Consider the following 26,633-nt stretch of genomic DNA (forward strand, 5'->3'; position numbering starts at 1 on the left):
GAGGCCGTGGCTCCGCGCCCCCGCCCCGCGGCCGGCTCGCGGCTCCCGGGCGGAGTCCTCGTCTATGTGGGCGCGCTCCTCGGGCCGAGCCGCCGCCGCCGCCGCCGCCGCCGCCCGCCGCAGCCCCGGGGCTCTGCGTCCGCGCGCCGGGCGCGGGCAGCTGGGTGCTCGGCGCCGCCAGGCCCGGCGCGGAGCCGGCGGCGCGCGGCGCTAGGGGCGCGGGGCCCGAGGCGGGCGCGGCCGCGGGCGCCGCCGCAGCCATGAGCGGCAGCAGCGGCGGCGCCGCCGCCCCCGCCGCGTCCTCCGGCCCGGCCGCGGCGGCCAGCGCGGCGGGCTCGGGCTGCGGGGGCGGCGCCGGCGAGGGGGCCGAGGAGGCGGCCAAGGACCTGGCCGACATCGCGGCCTTCTTCCGATCCGGTGAGTGCAACTGCGGCTGGCCCGCCCCGGCGGCGTAGCCCCGCGCGCTCGGCTGACCCCGCCGCGGAGGCGCCGTCCACGGGCCCGGCGCGCCGGGTGCTCGCCCGCCGGTCCGCTCGTCGGGCGCCGCACGCTCTCGCCCGGGCCGCTGCACCCCGAGCCCGGGCTCAGCCGCTCGCACCCGCGTGTGCGGCTCCCCGCGCCGTCCCACGCGCTGGGGCCGGCGCGGATGCCGCCGACTCGCTTTGCCTGCGCCCGCCCCTCGTTCCAGAATAAGATCCCCGGTCTCACGCCCCGGCGGCCAAGGCTCCGCGGGTTGGGGCGCCGGCTCTTTGTCTCTTTCGCGAGAGGCCCGAGGAGGCGGCGGCGGGGGCAGCGTAGGCGGAGGCCCCTGTCCCGGAGGCCGAGCGGACCGGGCCGGGGCTGCTCCAGGGCCCGGGAAAGCGGGCTCCCATCTGTGCCTGGCTCTGGCCGGTTCGTATCTGGACCCTTTTCGACCCCACTAGTAGCCAGGTGCCTTTGCTCGGTCCTCTCGCATGTCATTTCCCCGGCCTCGATCTACACTTCTGTGAAATGGGGCAGCCATGGCACCCGCTGCCGGGGGAGGAGGGGCCGGTGGCAGAGCTGAAGTGCGGCGAGCCATTGTTTCCGGGGGCGGCCCGGGAGGGACATCTGGGAACGTGGTGGCCCTGGGGGGCCGTGCGGGGTGGCGTGGGGGTGGAGACAGTGCCAGGTAGCACCGTGTCCGCGCTGGCGAGGAGGGGGTTGCTGCGGGAGAGGCGAGCGCTGGGTGTGCGGCACAGGGGGCGTGACAGGGCGTCCCCGGGACCCCGGCGGCGGCGCCGCCTCCCGTCTCGGCCCAGATCCTGCGCGAGCCAGGCCCGCGTCCCCGCGCCCAGCTCCGTCTGCTCCCGCGTCCGGGCGTCCTCGGAGCAGCAGCGGGAGGCGGCGGCGGCCTCGGGGCCCGCAGCCCGGAGCGCAGTCCTCAGCGGGCCTGGCGCGGGGCAGGGAAGATGCAGACTCCGCGCTGGAGAGCCGAGGAGGGCGGGCCAGGTCCGGGCCTGGAGAGGCGGGCGGAGGGCGTGTGCGGGGATGCTGGTGGCGGCCCCTTGGAGGACGGGCGGGCTGGGGACACCGACGGTCCGGGAGCGGCCTGCGGCGGGGCGATCGCGCGGGAGGCCGGAGGCTCACGTTTCTCCGTGGCCTCTTTCAAAATCAGCTTCCCAGATTGGGTGAGATCAGTTGGTCATTCCGGGTCACAAGGAGCAATTGCGGCTGGAGGGCGATGATCAGAGGCAGAAGTTAGCAGTGCGGGTAGACACCTGGCTTAGTACTCTTTTCCCTCGGATTCTTGATCTTGGCCAGGCGGGGTTATTTTTGACTCATTTTAACAGATTGGTTGTGGCTGGGAGTGACATATGCCGATTCTACAGTGCCAGCTTGGGGTTAATATATTCCTCAGTGCTCCCTCTCCCTGTGAGGTCCCTGCAGAAAGCAAAGGTTTAGGAAAACACGAGCTCTCTCAAATGAAAGTCCTTTTTTTTTTTTTTTTTTTAAATGTGCGACTAGCCGGGTAGAGCAGCCCCGTTTTACCTCTTAATAGCAGAACTGGGACGTATTTCCTTCATGCCCTGAAGCTAAAGTCTAGCCTGTCTCCTTTCTCTCTCTACCACCTGCCACAGAATAATAGATTCTGTGCGGAATTCAACTTCTCTCTGTTAGGAAGGCTCTTGTGCCCTGGAGATGGAATTTTTGGTGTTTGTGAGACCAGACTTCTTACATCTTCATTATGCGTAGTAGAGAAACACTTCTTTTGCTCCTAAGAGCCCCAGAAGACATCACGTTGGCCTGGACACCCACAGCAAAGTTGCTGTCAGTGTGTGGCTCCCCAGGAGTTATCATCTGCTCTTGGCTTTGCCGAGGCCTGTGCTGCTCCCACTGCCCAGGCTCCCGTTCATGTTCAGTTGGCGGCAGAACCAGGTAATGTTGCTCATTAGCTTGCTCCTTTCTTCTGCCCTCCAAAATGACTTGACAGTTTACTTGTTTGAGTTAGAATCAGGAGGCAGGGTAGATTTTAAGTAGGCATCGTTGCAGTTCCCATCCCAGGGGTGGTCTGGAACATCTTTTTGAAAGTGCTTTTCCCTCCTTTGGGCAGCTCTGAATTCCCGACCTAGATCTTGGCTCTAGCATCTGGGCCAGTGATGTCTAGCAGAGGGCAGAGAGGGACTGTTTCATTGGATGGGTAGGGTTGGGGGTGGGGTTTGAACAGTCAGGACACACCAAGCAGGAGGTGATCCTGGGTGGGGGCCTCATTTGAGAGAGCAGCGCAGGCAAGCAGGGGTGCCTCCTGGGTAGTTTTGATTGAATTTGGATGAGAGTGGACTAGCCAAACCCAACAGTAAAATTTGACTTTCTTTCCTAAGTTGCAGAAACCTGGAAAATAGGTTCTCATTGACTGGGGAGGACAGATGAGGATGTGAACATTTTTTCAGGGTGTTTTTGATCCTGGTACTGAAGATGGCCAATGTGACTTAGTCCAAGGCTTTCTATTGGCTGCCTTTCTTGGCCCTGAAACTGTTTGCTTGGCTGCCTTATTTTCTTTCTTTTTTATTCTTTTTGTTGCTCCTGCATTAAACTTTATCTTTGTAGCCACAGATTGCAAACTGGTACCTATGGTTGGATGAAAGAAGGAGAAACACTTCAGCTTAATAGAACTTTTAGACAATTAGAGCAGTTGAAGAATAGAATGAGCTGCTGTGTGATTTCTCCATTAACTGGAAGTGCTCAAGAAGAGGTGCTGCCACTTTCCAAGGTTTGGACTTTGGTGCTAGGAACAGCGCTCCTGGCAGTGAGGTCCATTTCCCTTTCTCTCTGGACTTTGTGGTTCCCTGTGGTCCCTCAGTGCCTAGTTTTATTCTCCACTTTTCTTTCGGTAGTTCAGGGCTTAAGAGCAATAGTGGCGCTTCCCCTCTGCTCTCTGTCACCCAGTGTCCACCTCATTCAGGGTCTCACCTTGTATGCCATTGTTTCATTCTCCGCTCAGTACCTTGGCACAGAAGCTCCCTATTCATTTTGATGATCCTGATCACCCATTTTTAGACCTGGCACGAGCAGGCAGGCCAATTAGTGTTATAGTGGATTGAGCTGAAATATGTGGATAAAGGCTTGGGGATTTTGTGTTAAAGTGCAGCTAAGAGATTTTTCTGCAAGTATTAGTGAATTTTGAATTTCCCTTTTCTCCTTTGCACAAAGCTCAGCACTGAAAAAGATAAAGCAGATTTTAAAGAAAAAGAAAAAGAAAAAAAAGGCATCACGGAAGTGAGCTGGTCCAGTTCTTTTAATTGTACAGATGAGGAATTTCTAGGGAGGTTGCATGACTTGCCCTCCCCCCCTCCCCCAGTGGAAGAGGTGGGGTCAGGACTGGGAAGCTTCTTCTAGAGGACTCCAGTGCTCTTTCCTGGACACCTCTCATGGCCAGGACGTTGCTTATGTTAGTTCTCAACTCCTCTGGGACCAATCACTTTTATTACCAATCTATTTTGGGGCTCTGTTCTTGTGTCAATAAATCATTCTTTCCGAGCTCCCTATTAACCTTGCAAGACTGTGTGTGTGTGGGGGGGGGTGCTTACATAAATGCATTATTTTCAACCTGCCTGGCATGGTTTAGGTTGGCGTTAAATAATGTGTGGAGAATAAAGGTTTGTGGTTATTCTGAAGCGTCATGGCCAGTCATTCTGGGTTTCTTTCATTATTAAATCGTATTCTAGATTCCTTGCTGCAGCCCCTCTCTTTCCAAGGAATATGTGAAGAAAATCTCGTCCGTTATAGGGAGGAGTACTCAGACCTTTCTGTTTTGATGTGATGCTTTCTTCATGGAGTATTGAGGGAAACCTTTCTTCATATTTATGCTCTTAACACCACTTAGATAGCTAGCTTCCAAGCTTGCCAGGCTACTTCTGTTGGTATTCAGAAGCCTGGCAGCTTTGGTCATTATGAGCACCAGTAATAATTACTGTTTTGTGAAGTAAGTCCTGTTACCCTCAATATTTTGAATAAGGGAAGCTGAAGTAAATGAAATTTGATAGTGTGAACGTTGGTTTTTCCTTTTTAGGTGGCACTGTCAGGCTCTGTTTTAGAGGAAAGCAAGGAGATTTCTAAAAATAGTCCTATACATGACATTCAAGAAATCAAAGAAGAGCAGTAAAATAATCATTGAAAAAAGATTTTCATTGAGATCTTGTAAACTGACTTATTGATGTGGGATATTGTATTTTTTCTCTTTGCAGTTTTACCATCCAAGATTCAAGTGACGATTTAAATGAAGCCAGTGGGGATGTTCAAAATGAAGCATGTGGTTTAAATATGTTCTTTAAATGTGTATTAAAAATATGTAATCAGGATGATCTTTTTAGGCCTTTTAAATGTTATGATAAATTTGGGATTTGTTCCTAACTGAAAGTGAAAGATATGTTTGCAGCTGTCATAACCTAAATCAGCTGTATCTGATATTTAAGTTTACTTACTTGACTCCTCTACTGAGAAAATAAAATTTTATCTCTTCTCCTTGGCAGAATTCCAGAGAAAAGTCAAATTCTTAATCAATAGCCACACTTTACTGCCTAGTAAAATCACTTATGTTGATAGGGATGAGAGCTGCGTTTTACTATAAAAAGCAGTCATAACAACCCCCCTCGTTCCTCCTCAATTCTGTAATGAATTGGTTTTTATTTCCTTAAGTGCATTGTCTTGGCAATTTTTTAATAGTGCAACTGGCAGGAAACAGCTACTCCATGGACAGTGAAGTGAGAATCCCACCATATTCTGGTGGAAGGTAGTAGTACGCTCCGACTCTGCCCCTTCTCTCATTTCTTCTTTCCCATGTATTCAGCCAGGTAGACTTGGGTGAACCAAAAAAGGTGATCATGGGTAGAGATGCTGTCTTTTATCTCTTATCCCCATTTGAACTGGAGGGGTGCAGTGACCAGGAGGAGTGCATAGTGGGAGCAAGGTGTAAGCGGGTTTAAATGGTACAGCCAGAGTTCTCTCATCTGTTCCAGATTCTGAGATGAGCTGTTCACCAGAGCAGTAGGAAAGGGAATGAGCATGAACAGGAAGGAGACTTCTCATGGCCCCTATGCTTAGGAAATCTGGCTTCTGTAGCATTCACGTGGACCCATTTTGGGAATTCTATTGCTATACCTCTGAACTAAGGGAAAGGAGCACAAAGGAGCAGGAGAAGGGACTGAAAGGCCTTCGTGTGCAGCCACCTTCTGACTCCCCTCTCCCCCACCCCACCCTGGCCCCCAGTCTTAGACCCCTGCACCTCTCTCGTCCCAGTACCCAGCCCCTGCCAAAGCTCAGCTTTGCTCCAGCTCCCTGCCAGTTCGTAAAGATTAATCGGAGAAACCTGACTAGAACCTCCAGTGTGGCCTCCCAGCTTTTTGTCGTCATTAAGCCGTATGTACAGACATTCTTGCTTTTGGGAAATTTTGTTCTCACATGTAATGGTTAGCAAGTGTGTAAGTACTCAATTTTCACTACTCATTCACTGATGTAAACACCTAATTTGCTTCCTGAATAGTTTTTCCTCTTTCCCATTCACTGTCCATGTAAGGAAGCCCCTTGAAACCCCAGTTATTAACCACCTATACCCTCTGGGAAAGGATATATGTCCAGGGAGAAAAGCCAGAGCAGGTGCAAGGGAGTTGAACTGCAGAGTGGGGCAACTTGCAAGGTTCCTCCTTGTGGACTTCATAGTGAGTGTAATGTTTGGTCTAATGGCAGATGTGCTGTGGAAATGTAAAACTTCCTTTTGTGATAAATGTACTTGTGTTTTAGATTACTGACTATTTTAATTAGCCACATGTCTACTCTGTCTGGTGGGAGAGGATTGTGGAGTAATCTGTAGAGCAAACCTGGTGTTTTGGAAGTAGCACCCTATTTGGGCTTTGTTGTAAATGAATACTCTTTAGCAATTACGCTAACAGAAAGCTTTCATGAAAACTTAGTCAACACAGAGATTCTAGGTCTAGGGTACTTTGGATTACCAGTGTCCAGGTGAGTTCATCAGGCTTATTTTCTTTCAGTCTGTAGCCCTGTTAGGGACAGAGATGAATTGCACATGGTTTTTCTTCAGGAGGGGTTTCTGTAAGTGGTGGCAGATTTGTCCTGGCAGCCGCATTCCCCCCCTTCCCTTCAGTTCCAGGAAAGAGGTTTGTGCTGCTCCATTACTACCCTGCTGCTGGGGAGGGCTGGGGGCCCTTTGCTGTCCATCTGTTGTTAGCATTAAAACAATATAGGTGTGAATAGATAACCCCCAGTACATCCATTCTGTTAATGCTGAGTAAAAGAAGGCAGTCTTGAAAGGCTACATGCTGTGTGCTTCCATTTATATGACATTTGCAAAAAGACAGAACTGTAGTAACAGAACAGGTTGGTGGTTGGTTGGCAGGAGTTGGGGTGGGGAGAGTGTGACTACAGAGGGGCAGTAGGAGGGGTTGTTGGAGGATGATGGAACTGTTTTAAGTATTTTGGTTGTGGTGGTGGTTACATGTGTTAAAATATGCCCCAAAAATAAAAGAAAAAAAGGCAGCTTAACTGTATGTTATTTTAAAATATAACACTAAAAACAGGCTAACAATAAACTGGGAGAAAACCTTTATTACAAATAAGACAAATAATTATATATACATAATTTATAAAGTGCTTTGTCAAGTCAGAAAGAAAAGATAATTCAGAAGAAAAATAGGCAGACAATTCCTGGCAGTACGAATGACCAACAAATAAATATTCAGCTTCACTAATAATAAAAGAAATGCAAATAAAAACAGCAATACCAACAAAACCAAAGCCAATATAAGTCGTTTCTCTAAGCAGACTTGAACAAAATTGAGTCATTTTGGAAAGATTTTCTATTGATTTGAAAGAGTAGTGTTGCTCAGACTGCCCTATGTAGGACCAAGCTTCCTGTAATTGCTAGGGGTAATCTAGGGAAACTTTAGAGATAGATATGGGAAATAAAGATCCTTTCCTGGGATTCCATCTGGCATATTAGTCAAGTCTGCTGACTTAAAAAATAAAAAAACCCACAAACTATCTTTAGATATGGACAGTCACCATTTTTGTTGCTTCCAGTTTTTCCAGTCCAGTGATTTTTTGCTGCTGTCCATATAGAAAAAGACAAGTTGTACATGCAGGATTATCTGCAGTGCATCAGCATTCTTGGTGTTAAAGAAGGAATTACCAGGGATGTTTCACTCTGGAGAGGGGTTGTTCCTGCATTAGTATCTATGTGAAGTCATTTGTCATCTGTTCTTGGGCCTTGTGTATATGATCAACTTAGTAGCTACCTATTTCACAGTATTGATGATTCATGAATGAATTTATAAGGTATTAGTCCCCCCTATTTAAGACTTATAACCATAAAATAAAGCTATTTTTGAACTTGAGAAAAATACAATTCAAATTTAGAAGTATAATCCTGGAATATTTTTACGTAGGGTTTGTTGGTGCCTGGTTTTTCTTGGCATGTGTGTATGTACGAATATGTGTGTATCTTGGAAAAATCATAAAACACCCTACTTAGGAATTCTGTAGAATAGGTGGTTTCAGTGTGAGAAGGAATGAATATATCCGGAGACTAATATTTGAAATTTATTTTAAAAACTCATATTCCCTATTATATGAAGTGACACATGTAAATGACATGAATGCTTTAGGACAAAATATTTTAATTATAATTTGGAAATTACGCATATGAGATGTCTTTAAGCTGTTGGTCAGAACTGTGTATGTGTGTGTAGGTTTCTGTCATTTATGCATTTTTTTTCACCACTTCTTCTCACATTGATCCATCCATATCTTCAGGATCACAATGACACCTTTCTTTACTGCTGCTATTGTTGATGAACACCATTGAAACCTGTGAGAGGACACTCCTGGCTAATTTGGATTTTGAAAGTTTTACATTTTCTTACTTTACTTTTTTAGTTCATCCTTGTTCTGTACAACAGATATGCTAGCATAAAATTTTTACTGTTTTTTTGTATAACTTTATTAGTTTAACTTTTAAATGGTAAGGGCCAAAAAGTACATTTCTTCTATTACTTATTCTGAAGCTCCCAGACAAATATTGGGAAACAATACTTTGACTAGAATGTTGTTATAAATATTTCCAGTTAACTAGACTCACAGTAAAATCTCTAAAGTTTAAATTGCATAATATTTTGTCATTCACATAATTGAAATAAATTCCTCATTAGTCTAATACTAAATAAATTTTTCTTGTTTGTAGGTAGCTTCTTTTAAAAGTTGAATGTATGTTTATGAGAGCCCTAACTGCCCTTTTCAGTAGCACAGTGATGATAGCCAGCATGCAGGGGAGCATCACTAGTTCAAAAAAGATTGCATAGGGGTGGCATATATTTCACACTTTTAGAGTCATTTCACCTCCATCAAGATTTTGTTTCACATGTACTAGTATATCTTGGGTCCAAGAGCCTGAAGAACCGGTGCTAATTTGATGGTTTCAGGCTATATATTTTCTTCACATGCCAGTTCAGGTCAGTGTAGCCCGAAAGGTTGTAGAGCAGCTCCTCATGGGAGAGGCTTCACTGTACGGCATTTAGTGCCAGCATTTTGTTAGCTGGTTAGTGTATGTATTTCTTTCCCAGTATTTAATTGCAAAATTTGCAGGACTTGTTGTTAGGCATTTGTCTTATATCTCATGGCATTATTTATTAGGTCCAGTCTCAACTCTGCCAGATGCCAAATTCACGGTAGAGTTCAGCCTCATTGTGAGATGGGACCTGTTCCCTGAACCAAAGAGCTGGAGACCTTTGACTTTGAACCCCATGCAGGATTGAGGTGGAATCACCGTAGATTTCCTGTGGCTGTGACAACCTGCAGTGTGGATATGGAGCCTTTTGGGGGAAACTAGGATGATGTGCAGTCTTGCAATGGACTGCTCTCTCTCCTGTGCTTGTCATGCTGTTGCTGGATCCTAAATCTTTAGTGGCAGCTGTCAGCAGTATGTGAGGTTAGGATTCCCAGACATTGGGATGAGAGCACACCTTTTGTAATTATGCTCCATAAGAGTAAAACAAGTGCATCCGGAAAGTAATAACCTGCTTCAGTGTAATCGGGTGATATTTAAATATTGGGTTCATTTCCTTTTCTCCAAAAGCCATTGATGTCAGTCCTGTCCTCTAAGAAAACCTGGTAAAATCTTTCTCTTAACTGTTATCTGTACTGCTGCCACCACTGGTTACCATTTGAGTGACTGCCTGTGATGTTCCAAGTACTGTGCAAGGTGTTTTGTGTACTTTTTCTTGTAGAGACTCCAGTTACCCTTTCCAGCAGGTGTATGCTATTTCCGTGTTGTGGACGAGGGTGTCAGCTTCTGTTGAGGGTGATTAACCTGCTTCAGTTTGCTCTGCTTGTTGTGGCCCAGGCTGGAGTTTACTCACTCTGTACGCATGCCGCCAAGTCCTGTATTGTCATTTTAAAATCTTTAAAATTGAATGTGTATGTCCTTGTGTGTTGAGGATCAAAGCTATAATTTATAAGTCTCACACCAAATAAAAGTTGAGTGAAAGATTCCAGGATATAGCAAGTATTTTTCTCATGTTGGTCGGGGCCCTGTAATTTAGTTTCTGTGCCTTTCCTCTTCTCACCTAATTAAAATTGATGTTCTTTTTACACAAGTAACCCCAGTAGCCCCAGTTTTCCCAGTGAGGCATGTTAGCTACATTGAGTTTTACTGGCTCCCACCTGTCTCACAATCTGGAGAGAAATCCTGCTTGAAATGTTGGTCCTCTGTTTTCTTAGCTCTCTGGACTGGGACTTAAGCGTTGGATAGGAAATCTCCTCTGTGGTGGTTAACGCTGGGGGAGAGGCTAGCCAGGGAGGGAAGTTTTTCAGCCAATTGCTGTGTATGACACATCAAAACGATTACCAGGGCTTCCTTTCTAACTTAGGAAAGGAACAGGGCTGGGGAGTGGGAGGGGCAGTAAGCTGGGAAGCTGCGTTTTTGGGGACAGTTTTATGAAGTGGGTGTGGTGACTCCTGGGTTCTCTATATATAGCTATTTTGTTGCAGCCACACATTTCTTTGCTGTTATTCATCTAAATGTGCAAGTAGATGATGATGAGGTGCAGTGGTGGGGAGTGGGGTTATTTCCCATTGCCCTCTTCTAAGGCATGTGTTCTAGGCTTTTCTGTTCTGTGATGCGTTTTCATCAGTCGCACCTCATCTGGCTCCCTCATAATCAATAGCTTGATTTTATGGGATGCTTGTTCAGGTTTATACCCACATAAAACTTCTAAGCTGTTCTTTTCCAGCATCATTTCCACATTGGGAATATGTTCTGTTCTTCCTTTTGTCTCTGTGTAACGCCACATTTACCTTGGAGTTTTCATATTCCAGTCAGGGGATGATTGAAATGCTGGTCTCTTGAAGGTGGCACATTATATAATTGGAAGGTATAGTGTACTCTAAAAATGTACAAGTTTCATTTCCTCCTGGTTTGCCCTGGGAGTTTCTAAGTTTTACATAGTTTCATTTTTGTTTAATTCTTGCTTTTTGAAAATTTCTAGAATTAAAAGAATAGGATTGGCCTGCTGTTTAATGTGAGATTATGGGTTGCTTTTGACCTGGTATTGTAGTATATCTTTTATTTTAAACCAGCAAAGGGGGTACAAAGCTCAAATGCATATCGACTTAGTTGAATTGTGATTTCACTGTATTATCTTTGGCTATTTAGTTGGTTCGTGTGTTCGTTGTTACTTACATTTAAAGGTTTGTTTTTTTTTTTTTCCGGGTTGGGGGATGGGGGACTTTGAGATGCCTGAACTCATGTTCAAAGAAGTAAGAACACGGACTCAGGTCCCCAGTTATTTCTGTTTCTCCACATTTGGTTTATCTCTGTGTGTATGTCTCTCGCTCTCTCTCTCAATATAGATATAGATGTACAATTTACATATTATTTTGTTTCTGAACCATTTGAGAGTAAGTTGCAAATGTGATGAGGTCCCTTACCTCTAAATGGTCCTATATGTATTTTCTAAGAGTGAAGACATGCTCTTCCAGAATGATCAAGATCAGGAAATGAATTTTGATACAAAATGATTATCTAAATCTATTGACTTTAATAAGATTACACCAATTGTTCCAGAAATGTCCTTTTTGACAATTCAGAAAAATCATGGTTCAGGATCCCACCCAGGACCACATATTGCATTTAGTTGTCTTGTCTCTTTGGAACACTTCAGCCTGTCTCTATCGTCACTTTGATATTTTTGGAGCTTAATGGGGGGGTTGTTTTAAAGACCATCCCTCGGTTTGGGCTGCGTGATTCCTCATCACTAGACCCAGGTCAGGTTTTTGTTGAAGGGCTGTGTCCTTCCCAGAGCATCGTGTCCCACTGTGGTGATGTTCATGTTGACCACTTGGATCAGGTGGTGTCTATCAGGGCTCTCCATTGTCTCTGTCCCTTTGTAATTGGTCAGCATTTTGTGGGGTGATCATTTGAGACTGTGTGAAATCCTCTTCCTCTCTTTCCTTTCATTTGCTGATTGTAGCAACTGTTAATGGTCTTCGCCTGATCGGTTATTACTGTGGTGGTTGCCGAGTGGTCATTCTTCTAATTTCATCATTCCTTCTGTATTTGGTTGGCTTTCAACCGGAAGGAAGAGCCTTTCCTTCTGCTCACCTTTCCATTTATGTAAGGATGGCCTCGTGGATTACTGTTTGGTGCAATGAGTTTTAATCCTTTGCTATTATTATTTTGGTCTGAGATTTGGTCACTGGGAGTCCCTTCAGGCTGGCTTCTTCATGTTTTGTGACCTGTCTCCATCATTTTTTGAAGCACTTTCTTACTCTCTGGCACAGTGAGCGGTTTCAGGCTCATCTTGTATTTCCTTACCCCAGCCCTGAGATCAGCCATTTCTCCAAGGAGCCCTAGTTCGTTTTAGCAGAGACGGGTATTTAGAAACACAATCTGGGCACTAAGTTTGCTCATTTCCACAGAGGTGTCATTGCTTCTAGGACCTCTTCAGTGGACAGAGCTAGGAAGTGCGTGTACACACGTATATACACACACATAGATTGAGATCTCTTTCTGCACCTATCTGTCTGTAATAAAAATCATGTGTTTATGCTTATACTCAGACTTCCAATTTTAGTCCAGCACCACAGGGTATATTTTAGCCTTCCCTCTTCTGTATTTGTAATTCCCTTCTGGGACTGTGAAAAACGTGGCTGCCTTTATCCTCAATATCTTTACTTATTTACTCAATCCCAGAATATGCAGAAAGTAACCCATACCACGGTGCTAAATGAACCTCCATCTTCAAGTTTAAACTGTTCAAATCAGCAGTTAGTGGTCAGCTTCTGTTTAGCTCAGGGCCTTGTCAGTTAGTCATCCAAACAAAACAGATGAAGTAATGCTCTACAGCTCCCCGGAGGCGTGTTTAAGAAAAGAGCTGCCAGACTCCATCAACAGCTTACATTCTGGTGATGTTGAAGCACAAAGTTGAATAATAAGGAGTTGCCAGAAACGAAAGGGGGATTAATTTCTAATAGGTACAATTTATAAAAATGACACCTGTTGTAGGAAAAACAGTTTATCATCTTCATCTCAGTGTACTAACTGCCAAAGAGAAGAAGTAAAAAGTAAAGCGTTGAGCTAATAAGAGTGAATAATGAGGTGTCTGCGTGTAAGAGATGGAATGGGAGTGGGTGTGTGGCAGATGAGGATGGGTTGGGCTGGATCTTTTTGCAGGAATCCAGTACAGTCTTCTACAAGTAGAGGGAAAAGCTGAGTTCATATGATGGAGTAAGTCATGAGTCATGACTTGAAAGTGTTGCTTGCTGCCCTTCATTGACTAAATATTTCTTCCCAGAAACCACCTGCAGTAAATTTAATGCCGCTATGTTTCTGCTTCGGTGAGGGATTTCTGGGAAGTGTGTTTGTGTGCATTCAGTTCCAGAAATCACGGAACAGTGGTGAGATCTTACGTTACAGGCAAAATATTTGCTCTTCTGTGTTTTTCTACATTAAATTGATGACATGGAACTTGGGTCCCTGATTTTGGGAGACAGTCTCAATTTCATATATTGTGTTCTATACTTTCTGCAAATGTTCTCAGGCTTGTTAGATCATGTTCTGGAAAACTTGGCATCTGTACTTCTAGCTACAACTAGACATTTTAACAAGAAGAACCATAATTTGCTTATTAGTATTTTAAGGGGGAAAGGCTTTTGATATTTAAAAAATTTGGAGAGTAAAAGGCCATGGCTGGGGGGTGGGAATGACTGCTAAGGGGCCAAAGTTTATGGGGTGATGGAGATGTTCTGGAATTAGATAGTGGTGGTGATTGCACAGCATTGTGACTTTAAAGGGGGTGAATTTTATAGTATGTAAATTACATATCAATAAAAATGAAGGAAAGAGGTCATGGTTAAAATTTGTAATGCATTTCACATTCTCTCTTTTTTTTTTTTTCCTGCTAATATTTCCTCTCTGCCTCTTCTAAGAAATGCACGTTTGGAATGTTAGGGATTTCAAAAAGGTAAGATCACACCTAATATGAAAATCCCAGGTCAAGTAGAGCCACCAGGAGAAATAAAAGCAAGTAAAAACCGAGTGGAGCTGCTGGGGATCGAACCCAGGGCCTCATACATGCAAAGTATGCCTACCACTGAGCTACGTCCCCCTCCCTCTCATTTCACATTCTTAAATAACTTCAGTTATTGAGTGCTATGTATCAGCTACTTAATTTTCATAACCCGCTGCAAGGTACATAATGATATCCAATTTTATGCCTGATGAAATGGAGCTCAGAGAGGCTTTTAAACTTGCTTCAGATCAGGTAGCTGTTAGGGACAGACACGAGGTTACTGAGTGCACAGTGGTGTTCTACTGCAGGTGGCTCAGAGCCCTGGATGGAAGCAGGAGTTCACCCGTTGGTTTCTCCTACTCTGACACGCATCTCGTATGAAGGTGTTTGACTCCATTTAGGGAGTTTTCTCCTCCCCCCCTTTTTTTTTTCAGAGAGAGGAAAAAAATGAAATCACTCCTGTTTGAAGGAGGGGATTGTGGATAACATGTGACCAGGTTTCAGTTGTGATTTGATAGCATATTTGGAAATTTTGTAGAAAACCTCAGATTAACTTTTTAGGAAGTCTTAGTCAAAAAGAGAAGGGGAGACTTTGGTTCCCTGTAGATTGTGTCAGGCTTGGTGGTGTATTTGGGGATAGTGAAGGGCACAAGTGAAAAAGTTGAAACTGATGACACTTCAGTTTTTCTGACATATTCTGGGAGAGGTGAAAGGAGAGGCAGCTTTCTGCTATGCTCCTACTGAAAATGATCTTAACATTAAAAATCACAGGCAATGTTTTCTTGCCAGTGTGAGTTTTATATTCTTGATTATTGGATTCACCTCTGCTCACTAGCATACGCGGCCAAGATATAGAGTACGTTGTTAGACTCTAAAACAGAAACTGAATTAATTTGCATAAAAATCTCATATGCTGCTATGCAAGAATTTTCATTGTGCCTGTTTTAGAATTGAGTTGACACTGCTTACAGAGTATTTTAGCTTCACTTAAAAGGAGATGTCTCAGAAGAATTTGTATGGCTTCACAATTACTTTTGGGCATGGTCTCTGGAAGAAATGAACCACTGAAGACTTTTGTTCTTTGTAGCATTATGAAACCTTCTTCCCTGATTATATACATTAAAAACATGTAAAGCAGGTTGGGGTTTGTCTGCTGTGTAGAATGCCTGCAAAGGGATGGAGGCCTGGCAGAACAAGAGCCTCTTAGCACAGTGCGTCCTGCCGGGTGGTGACCTTTTTATGATGTTTGGTCTGTCGTCTTTGTTTCTCAGTTTCAAATACCTAGCTGGGAATTACTTAGCACTTGAAGTGGTTTTTATCTTCAAAGGAGTTTATGGGCATTATTTAATACACATGACACTGTAATGAATGAGCTGTTTATCCCTTGAGCAGCGTCAATATGCCAGGTGCCATACAGCTGGAGAAGACAAAAATAATACTCTGTCCACTGGGAGTTCATAGTCTACAGAGGCAAGATGATTAGGCAGATTCTCTCTTTTGGCCTCTTTTAAGAATGTGCTGGGGAATAATGAAGAAAGTGAAATTATAAGTGAAGATCAACGAGCTCAAGTCTACCTAAATGAAATTGCCCTCAAGATGGAAATGAAATTTGAGTATTAGCTCCCATTTATCACCCAGTTATTGATACACAGAGTCTTTTTCCTGTGTTACAGGTGAGGATTTTGGTGGAGACTCGGGCAGAATCATTCTCAGTTCTCTTTCCCTGCTCATCTCTTTCTAACACCAAAATTCCTCTTTTGATTTGCACGGTTTAGGACGGTGCATTGTAAGCAAGGTCACATGGGAGTCCCAAACATGTATTTCTGAGTTGCAGACCAGATCATCCTATCTGCCACAGCTGGGCCAGCCTCAAGGGAAACATGGAGTTCTTCTCTGTTGGCCTTGGCAGCCCCATCACACAGCCCACTCTGTATCCTGCACTCTTGTACCTGGATGTCTGTGTGTATGCTGTTCCCTCCTTTCTTGATTTTCCTTCCTGGCTCAACTCAAGCATCACTTCCTTTGGGAAACTGCACTAGTCCATCCTGTCCCAGCCTCAGTGTCAGAGTTGGCGTGGCACCTTATGTATAACCAGATTCTGGTGCTGGTTCCTTTGGGTTGTAAGTGTTCCTTTATTCATGAGTATGAGCCGTTGGCCCAGTGCAGACCCTGAGCAGAAGCACAGTAAATGCTTGTTGTGGTTTACACCTGTGGTTCCTTAACTCTGACTCAGAATCACCTGGAAAGTTTTTTTTTTTTAAGTACAGAATCTCTAGAGATTCTGATTTAGTAGTTCTAGAATAGGGCCCTGGAATCTGTATTTTGAAAAAGCCCTCCTGGTAATTAAGATGCACAGCTAGGTTTAGGTACCACCAAATTTATGCCAAGGCACATGTGTTAAGATAACATGGGTTATGGAAGTGTGGCCAATTTTGAGTAAGATGCAATTAGCAGAATCATTCCATTTACATTTCTGGAGGGGATGGAGAAAGGGAATGCAGTCCGTTTACAACAGGGACTTGCTTTGTGAAGGAGAAGATCCTGGCTCATGTAGGAGCTTTCTGCTCTGTGAACAGACTGAAGGCACAATTGGCCCTCCAAACTCTTATTTGAAGTCACCGTGTTGCCATAGAGATGTTGCGTAGTGTTGAAGGAGATTAGAGAAATCACATCGTAAATTATCAGAACAGATGGCTTGTAATTTAACACTCTCCTAGCCCATATTCTTTGTACTGATGCTTGAGAACATTGGAAATATCAGTTCTGGGGTCGGCCCATGGCTCACTAGGGAGAGTGTGGTGCTGATAACACCAAGGCCACGGGTTCAGATCCCTATATAGGGATGGCCGGTTAGCTCACTGGGTGAGCGAGGTGCTGACAACACCAAGTCAAGGGTTAAGATCCCCTTACCGGTCATCTTTAAAAAAAAAAAAAGAAAATATCAGTTCTTACTTTGTTCTTTTACCTGTAAAAATAGCAGAGTTTATATCGAGTAAGATCTAAAATGGGTATTCTATATGCTGCTTATACAATATAAAGTGGTGGTGATATATAAGGTGGGAGGAGTATTTAAAGCATTTAAATGGCCCCTTTTACTCTGCTTTTAGAACCCCCATGTAATTTGTGATTTTTTTCCCCCCTCATCAGTCCACTTGTAGAATTCATACTCTTCCTTATTATTTTGATAGCACCAGTTAGGGATAATTTTTATCTCCTGGCTTGATAGTAATTGAGATGTGGTCTCAGAGTTTTGCTCACAAAGGACTATTATGAGATCATGTAGATTCAGGCAGCATATTCACTTGCAAGGTGTTTTTGTATGTGATCAACCAAATAAAGGATATTTTCTATAAGGAGACCCCTTTGAAATTTTTTCTGTTTTTGTGTTCTAGCTTGGGACTGATGTGCATCTCTTAAAGATTAAACACTCTTTATTAAGGTCAATTAATGAAGGACAATTATTGTCTCTTGCTGAAATTTGATTGGTGTTCTGGCAGACACACACACACACACACACTCACACACTCAACACACACACACACACACACTTAACACACACACACACACTTACCATTTATATTGTGCAGATGACCAGAGTGGATATATACCTAAAACACTTCAAATTAAGGAAATGATAATCCCACTAGTGTAGTTAAAAAAAATTCAATAAAACTTCATTTTTTAAGCACTTGTAGTTACACATATATTAACTAATTATTTCAGATCGTTTTATTCTCACATGCTTAAAGTATCCAAGAGTCCTAACAGGCTCTCCCGACATACATTTTCATGAGCTTCATTTCTTGTGTGTTGTACATTAATAGTTATTTGCAAAGGAAATTAACAGATTTTCTAGTCTCCAGACAATTTCTGAGTTGCTCAAGTGTGAAATCTATGTTTTAAAATGAGTCCAGACGTTCACAGTAGTGGGTACTTCTCTTTGACTCCTTCCTTCTCTACCCATTTAAGTACTTTTTCCTAGCCTATGCTGCTTGTACTGTTGGTACTTTCTGGTGCCATTCAGCAGTGGGACAGGAGGTCAGTTGCGAGCCTGACCCTGTTGGACGTAGTAATTCCTCCTTCCAGATGACTCAGGTGACTTAAGTCCTTTGATACTTCAGTGTCAATGTTAGAAAAAAAATTTTTTGTAAGTACTTGGTAATTATACCAAAAGTATCTAAAAAACAGAGGGGTGCAGAGCCATTACAGGAGTGAGGGAAAAATTTGGGGGATAAGCTATGATTTCTTTCAGCATGTCACACCACCAGGCAAGGTTGGCTCAACGATCCGGCAGCAGGGTGAGATAGCACCAGTGTAGTGGATTGAAGTATGTCTCTGCAAAACTCACTGAAGCTTGAATTGTCTCCCAAGTTTTATGTATTAGAAACTTGGCCCCCACTGTGACAGTTAAGAGGGTGGGAAATCCTACTATGGTAATTGAAATGTGGAGCCTTGAAGAGGTGATTGGATTGTAGGGCCAGTGCAGTGGTGAATGGATTAGTAATGGTGGATGGGATGTGGTTCTGAGGGCTTTAAAAGAAGAGGAAAGTCTGTCTTTTTCTCTCTGTGCTCTCTCTGCTTCTACCATCTTGCAATGTGAGACTCCTCGGTCACTGTTGCCACCACCAGATGGGCTTTGGACTTCTCAGCCTCAGAAACTGTAAGCAATAAGTTTCACTTTCTTTATAAATCACCCAGTTCCAAGTATTTTGTTATAAGCAACACAAAACAGACTAATACAACCAGCTTGAATGAATTGGAATTAAATCGTCTGATTATTGAAATACATGGTTCGAGGAGAGGCTCTTTGGCTCCGTAAAACCACTTCATGGTAGTGAGATGAGACTTACAGCAGTATCTGCTCAAGAATCCAATTTGTATTGAGGGCAGAAAGGCTCTGTTGTGCCCAAGCCCTGGATTTTGTTTTCCTGAGATTGCTTCAGGCTGGTTTAAACAATGACCTCCCAACCAACCGGGTTTAGACAGTCAATGAGCAGCTCTCTATGATCTTCTTTCTCATTAGTAGGGAAGTCCAACCTTTCACCTTTGATCAGTTTTGTTCCTCTCAGCTAACCCACTGGTGTTGATGTGTCTTTTTTCCTCTCTTGTTCCCTTGTCAGTTACCCCTGCAGGGGGAATTTCCTCATGGGAGTGTCTGCATGTTTAAGTCAAATTCACCTTTTCATGCATTGGCCCTGAAATGTCGCCAACATTTTGCCTGAGTTACTTTAAAAACACAAGGTTATCCGAGTCCCCTGAGGAGCCTGGATCTGGAGGGCACGCTGGCAGCGCAATGGACAGCCCTTTCCAACTGGGCCTTGGCTGCGCAGTGGTTGTGCAGCTAGCCTCCTCCCGATAAAGGAAGGGCACTCTCAGGGAAAGCAAATGGATTGATGCTCTCTGCCTCCACTCCTTGCTGTCCCTTCATGCTTACCAGTAGCTATATTTTTATTTTATTCTTCCTGTTGATCGTCCATCTTTCTTTCTGAGGCTCTGTCTCTCTGTTCCTCCCTTCAGAGGGACTTTCCTCTGGGAGAGTGACTCACCCAGGGTCAGCCCTTCCCGAACAGAGTCCCTTCTGCCCAGAAGTAAGCTTTCCAAAAAGGCCTCTGAACCCAATAAATAGCTGTCACAAATGTCCTTCCTGAGAGCTGCATTAACTCTTACTGGTGGTATCATTCTTAACCTTGTGCCTCTGAAGTTTTCCAGCCTCCAGAGGTAGTGAAGTCAGCAAGAATGGGTGGTTGGTGGCAGCTAGGGGCACATGTACCAAATCCGGACTTGCTGAGTTAATGAATGCCTTTCTTTCTAATCCAATACCTCTTTTTTCTCATTTCTTCCCTTTTCCTGCATTTTTGTCATCTGTCTACTTCTACCACTGAAGAGTGACAGTGTCACTCATGGCCATTGCTAAACGTTGCTGGAGGCAGTTGGGGATAAGAATGATTTCTGGGCAGGAATTTAGGGGGATGCTCCCTGTGAAGAGCCTACTGGGTTCTGCATTGGCACCTAAGTGCAGTCTTAAGCTGGGGGGAAAGTAATGTCCTCAGAAGTGCCTCCTTCTCCCTCTGCCCCAAGGCCTCTGGATCTGAGTCCAGTCTTCCAAATGTCCCCTTCCTGTCTCTCTGTGCCTCTTCATGTGGCAGGGTCTCCTGACTCTGGCTCTCTTTCTACTTGACAGCACCTCACCCCTTAACCACAGTTTTATCTAATTTAAAATCTGCGTTTTGTGATGATTCTAATAAACTTGGTTCAGCACATAATCCTGATGGTGCTTATTTTGGGGGTAATTTAATCCCTTTCTCTAAACTATGGTATATTATTCCTCGAGAATTGATTTGGCTCTCAGTCACCCTAGCCTCATGTAATTTCTTCTTGGTATTTTATTTTCCGAGTTATAATTAACATTGAGGTTACATCTTACTCATATTTGTGCTCCCAGTGCCCAGCACACAGTCAGTGCTTAGTCAGTGTTTGCTGAACAAATGGACAAGTGAATGCTGCATCCCCAAGGCCACCAGCTAGTGACCCTGGCCATCTCAGGAGGCTGACATGAAGTGGTATTTGTTGAATTGGCAGACTTGGGATAGAGGCCTGGATGTTGTTATAGTATCATGTCCTTTCCAATAGAAACGTGTGAGAGGGATAAAAGGAGGAAGGGAGATGGCACGTCCTTGCACCCATATGGGATGTGCATGTGTGGTATCAGCAGCAGTGGAAGAGAGGGAAGGCTTGAGTAGAAGAACTGTCCCCTTTCCTCATTTGGCTGTATTCATGTTGCTGCTCTCGATCTACTTACTGTTGTGTACTGTGCGTAATTAGCTCAGTCCTCAAGCCCCATGCCTTGTGGGCTTGGACGTGTTTCTTCTGTGTAATCCCTCTGCCTCTGGATTGGCCAAGCTCACTGTGGACCCTAATCAATATTTGCTGGCTGATGACTGGGTTTTATCAGTCACAGCGGAGAGTGAAGAGGTGCTCATTATCAGGTTTCCTTTGAGATTTAAGATTGAGTTGCCTCTGAATGTGATTTTAACGAGTGGGTTTCCCAGTGAGTAGATTGTGGGAAAGTAACTTTGGTGGGGAGATAGCATTGGTAAGATTTTTCCAAGCTCTTGGGAGGCGAGAATTCTACCACTGAATCACCAATGCTTTTCCAAGCTCTTGGGAATATTTTTAGAGGAGCACTTTCCATAAGCCAGTTAAGAATGTTCCAGATCCTGCTCTGTCTCCTTTTTTCTGTACATCACTTCCATTTTTGGGAACCCCCTGCTCCTTCAAAGCTCTATTTATGTGAATCTGAAAGCAGGCCACAGGGGCCTTTTAAAATGATACACATCAATATGAGGCCAACCCAGTTTTTCATAAATAGGTCAAATTGTTTCTACAAAGTAGGATTTCAAAAACACTCTCTAAAGAAAAAGTATTTTAAGGAAAGATGATCAGTGTTTAAATCTTAATCCTGTTGATAGGGCCTGCCATAATACTAGCACTAGAAAATGCCAATTTCTGGGATCTGCCTTAGATGCACTGAAACTTGCCTCAGACATTATTATTATGCTGTGGGCCAACATGGCTTGATGCCCGGGAATGGCTGTGAGAGAGAAGGCCAGGGGAGGGCATGAGGAGCTCCTGGCACCCTGGATGCAGCTGGATTCTGGATGCACACCGAGAGGAGCAATTGCTAGCAACAAAACTGAGAGGTTTGTTTCCCAGTTGAACAAGTACTCTTGCTTTATCTAACTACTGAACATTCATTTCTTAATAGAGAGTGACTTAAATCTCTCCCTCAAGTTATTTTTTGTTGATGATTGTACTTTTTATCTGTATATTAGAATCAACTGATAATAATGAGATGCTGGGAAGATATTCAAGCCCTACCAAATCAGAAAGAGAAGAAACTAAGGTGGGATTTGCAAGGTAATTCTTCAGATTTATCTGAGAATAGATAACATTAGAGAATGGTAATAATTTCTGGCATGATCCTTGGAAAAGTTTCTAGAAAAAGAACTCTGTCTTATATTTATAAAATGGAAAAGAAGCCTGAATAGCTAGCTGTGAGACTGGCTGCATTCACAGTTGTAAACATTCACAGCCTCACACCCAAACACATCATCTGGAAATCAGTGAAATGTTTGATCACCGACTTCATGGCCTTATCATACATGAGCAGTGGATGTTCCGTGTGTTTAATTCATGACCGAGTTTTATGTGCTCTTCATACAGCCGAATGCAAGAAATACACTTAAAGAAAAGTTTACCATAAAGTTCCCCCAAGTAGGGAGGTCCCACATAGGTAAACTAAATAGAGATTTTACAAATATATTACCCATCATATTTTTAAAATAAGAGATCCTCCCACTGAATCCAAATATTTGGCAACAGACTGTGACTTATACAGCCTGGTATAAATCTGTTCGTTTATCCTTGTAGTAGATTTATTGTTTCCCTGTAGTAGCATGACTTGCTTTTGTATTGCTTTGGGTACTGTTTCTTAGTGCTGGAAGTGTTCGTGTGTGTATCTTCCTCCTGTTCCTTTTGATTTGGAATTTTGCCCTATTAGCTAGCATTTAATTGGTTTGGCTTTATTTGGCTTCTTTCACTTGTTGGTAGGTGCCACGGTTTGTGAGTTATACTATCGTTTGCAGTTTTAACATTTCAGTTCATGTTACTGTATGTCCATCTATGGGGCCATCTCTTTCATTTTAATTACTGATCTGTGTCTCAGCTTGCTTTTTGGAATAACCTGTGTTGAAATGCAAATGTATTGCTGGAAGTGTCACCAAGGAACCCAAGAATGTCTGGAGTTCCTCTCCTGGGGCAACCTGTAGTCTCTGTCCATGGGGTGGGAAGAAGAGCCTTGGAGCAGGGAGGCCTTGCTGACTTTCCCACCCACCTCTGCGAGCCAACTCTGGTGGGCCCTTGGTGATGCAGCCGCTGCGTCCTGAGAGCCACTACTTAGAGGATTAGTTTTTTAACTACTACTTTTTATTTTTACTTTTTAATTGGGTTATTTAAGGTGAACGCAGGGTAAAGTTTCCCATTCTTTGTGTTTGGACAGAATTAAAGGGAAATTTAAGATGTCCTGTTCTGCTTTTGTTCGTCACCTCCATTATATTCGTAATGGGCAATAAAACTGCCTTTTTTCTTTTCTCTTTTTTTAGATGGAAGGTTCCCATTTTAATTTTTACATCATGTCACAGTTTTCTTCAACAGTACAAGAGCTGTATTTTTAAGAAAGTGTCCCCACATTTCTATTGCCTTTATGTTGTGTGGCAGTGTCATTTCTGATGATCACCTTTTAGTATGTCCGAACATCTCCCCATTGATTCCAGGTATTATTATTAATAGTGACTGACATGAATGATTTTGTTTCAAAGATGGAAAATTTGGGTTACTGTTCTGACCTTACCACTGCGTTCCAGGAAATGATTTTCCCTGTTTCATAAATTCTTATACATTAGTTTCTCTTATGGGTGATTATCCAGACTTTGGTATTCTTTGTTTTATTCGACTGGAGTGCTTGGACTTATTATCATAAAATGTGTATTAATGACATGCAGTGTAACTCATTTGCCCTTGTTCTATGTAATAGGTAATAAAATTGTTTTCTAAACCTCTTAATTATGATTTCTTATATTGGATTCATCATGAATTCTTAAAAAAATCACCTACCAGTGGATTACAGATCTACCTCTGAAAGATTAAAAGTGATAAGTACTTAATGGCATTTTAAGATTAGCTTGAAAATATCTGTAAGTTGATAGTGCTGTACTCGGATCATACAATTGTGTTGTGACTAGCTGTAGAGTGATTTGGTAATTAGACAAAGCATTTTAGAAGGGGTTTATTATTAAAAATAAATGGTAGCCAATTTTCATAGACAAAGGAGAAAGTCATTTAGAAAAGCAGAGTTCCAGGTGACTTAATGGAAAACAGATGAGGTTGGGGAGAGGGAGGAGAAGGAGGTAGGAGGACCTGAAATCAGTCCACTTGCCAGGCACTTCGGGAGGTGACTTAATAGAACTCACATATATTCTTGGGGTAAGTTTTACGTATTTTATGCAGTAATTCCTGTTGTACCATGTTTTGGAAAGCTGTGGGGTTTTTGTTTCATGTTAGACATGTGAAAGAGTGGATAATAAAGTTCTTTGTGATAGCGTTATAAAGTAGATAATATTTAGCTTTTTTCTTTTTAATTAAAAGAAATTCAGTGGAGAGAGCATAGTAGTTTGTATATGCTGTGGTTAGAAAGTTTTGATTTTGTTTAAAAATTTGATATGTACGCTTAGCTTTTGGTAATCTTTAGCTAGTCACCGAGTCCTTTGCCCTTCAGTTTGACCATGTTTAAAATTATCTTTGCTCAATCATGCATCAAACATTTGTTGAGCACCTGCTATGTGCTAAATCACTAAAAGTAAAATCTCTCTCAAAATTGATGTGAGGGTCTTAGGTTTTCTTTTTTTTTTTTTGCTGGCTGGTACAGGAATCTAACCCTGCACGTTGATGTTACCAGCACCATGCTCTAACCAACTGAGCTTACTTGGCCAGCCTAGAGGTTCTTAGGTTTTTGAAAGAGAATATTATATATAAAGAAATATGTTTTATTAGTTTATTCAACCATTTGCATTAAAAATATTAACACAAAATGTTAAGTACCCATTTTTAACTTAATATACAATTTCAGCATTCAGTGAAGTCAGGATTGAATATTAGCAATTATAAGTAATGAGAAATTATTGAGATTTGACCCGACTTTAGTATTCCGATTTTTAAACTGTATCCAGCTTTGCCCTAAAATCAGATATCATGAAGATATTTGGGGGGGAGGATTGGAAATTCTTAAAATCTTAGGATATTAAAGATACTAAGAATATCCAGAAAGCCCAACCAAGGCTGACTTGCCCAAGAAATAAATGAAATATCTGAAGCTTGTTCATACCTCAGCTTGCATAACCACAAAGAACTGATTTATATTCAGCAAATCTGTACACACAGCCAATTTTAATACCATTCTAAAAGAAACAAAATATTTTATGATAGTTTGCCAGAAATATAGTGCCATTATAAGAAAAGCCCATTGGATAAGTCTCTCATTGGTCACTGTAAGTAATCACTACTTTTGACCAAAACTACAGGAATGCAAATGTAAATTTTTAAGTGTTCGAAAGACTCTAAAAGTGCACCATTTAAGGTAATGCAGGGTAACCAAACTTTGTAATGTTTGAATGTAGACTGTAAGCTGAAGGAACCTGAGGTCAAAATCAGACAACTCAAAATTATTTGGGATAATGAAGGACAAAAGCAGGGATTAGCCTATAGCTGTTCTTACGTCTGTCTCATTACTGGGTAGACAGAGGCAAGATAGAAATCACCCATGTGGGTAGGTGCTCCAGAGTAATTTTTAATAGATTATAGAGTAATAGTGTGTCTGAAACTGAACTGTGTATTTTTCTTAAACTTCTTCCCTGTTTACAGGAATAGAATGCAAGAAGAGAAGGGGAGAGGAAGGAGGGGGATGGGAAACAAGTTGGTCATAATTAGATATGGGGATCTAGAGCAGCCTTTCAGCCAATTTGGGTTGTGGAATGCTGCTGAGCATTTACATGGCCAAGTTCTGTAGTTACATGAACAAATTTATACATAGTGTACTTTCCGTTTTGCAAAAGTAAGAGAAATTTTTCTTGCAAGCAAGGTGTAACTATCCTGTTCCTCTAACTTATGTTTAAAAAAAAAAAAATCAAATCACACCTCCAGAAAAGATGAAAGAATGGTGCGGTGAGCACCTGCATGCCCTTTGCTTAGATCCACCACCTGTTAACTTTTTGCCAACCTGTTCTTTCTTTTATATTTGGTAGGACACTGATAACCACAGCACCATTAGCAAGCTGTGACTTACTTTTGCTTGAAGTGAATGTCAGTCACATTTTAAAAAGATCATGCACGTTTCTGTTTTCATTTGTCCTGAGGGTTGATTTTGGGCTTGAAAAATATCTCAGTAAATGGATAGCCAAGCAATACTTGGCCATGGGAAGTAGGAAATGAAACGGTAGAAGAAATGCATGGACAAATCTAGCATCTTGGTTTAAACTGAATAAAGTTCCAAAGTAACAAAGCATTGTCACAGAGGGTAACAGGCAGACCCTGTCCTCTTGGAAGCAGTGGCTCTTCTGGGTGACATTCACCCTCAAGTGGCTGTCAGGGTACACGGAATAAAACCTCTTCTATTGAAGAACTGGCTTACTGGAGTAAGCCATACTAACAGACTTGATTAAGCCAAGACACAGCTCTAACCAGGTAGAAACACATGAGGTCACAATAAAAGGAGGGATGATATCAAACCCAAGTGTCATGGCTACTCAGTGAAGTGCAGAAATAGAGGCAAAGCTCTTCATAGCGTCACTGAGGTGGAAGGATGTTAGAAGACCATTGGATTCAGTTTAGCAAGTGGGTTGTAGATTGGGTGTAAGATGAGGGATAAGAAATCAGTCCTTAAAGGAACATATATTTTGGAAATGGAAGCATGGATATAGTAAATTACAGTATACAACAATACCATGCTGTCTTGAGGCAGGCATCACATCCTTGATCGTGCTGAAA

The 26,633-nt window shown here is 43.1% G+C and overlaps 1 protein-coding gene across 1 annotated transcript in view; it reads left to right on the top strand.

Annotated features, from left to right (window-relative positions):
- Positions 1–260: 260 nt before the first annotated feature.
- TRIO (trio Rho guanine nucleotide exchange factor) overlaps positions 261–26,633 on the top strand; it is a 335,145-nt gene continuing 308,772 nt past the window's right edge. The window contains exon 1 of the mRNA XM_063086904.1: positions 261–417. Coding sequence (XP_062942974.1) covers positions 261–417 — 157 coding nt within the window. The remainder of the gene's footprint in view (positions 418–26,633) is intronic.

Source organism: Cynocephalus volans, chromosome 2, assembly GCF_027409185.1.
Source record: "Cynocephalus volans isolate mCynVol1 chromosome 2, mCynVol1.pri, whole genome shotgun sequence".
Lineage (NCBI taxonomy): Eukaryota > Metazoa > Chordata > Mammalia > Dermoptera > Cynocephalidae > Cynocephalus > Cynocephalus volans.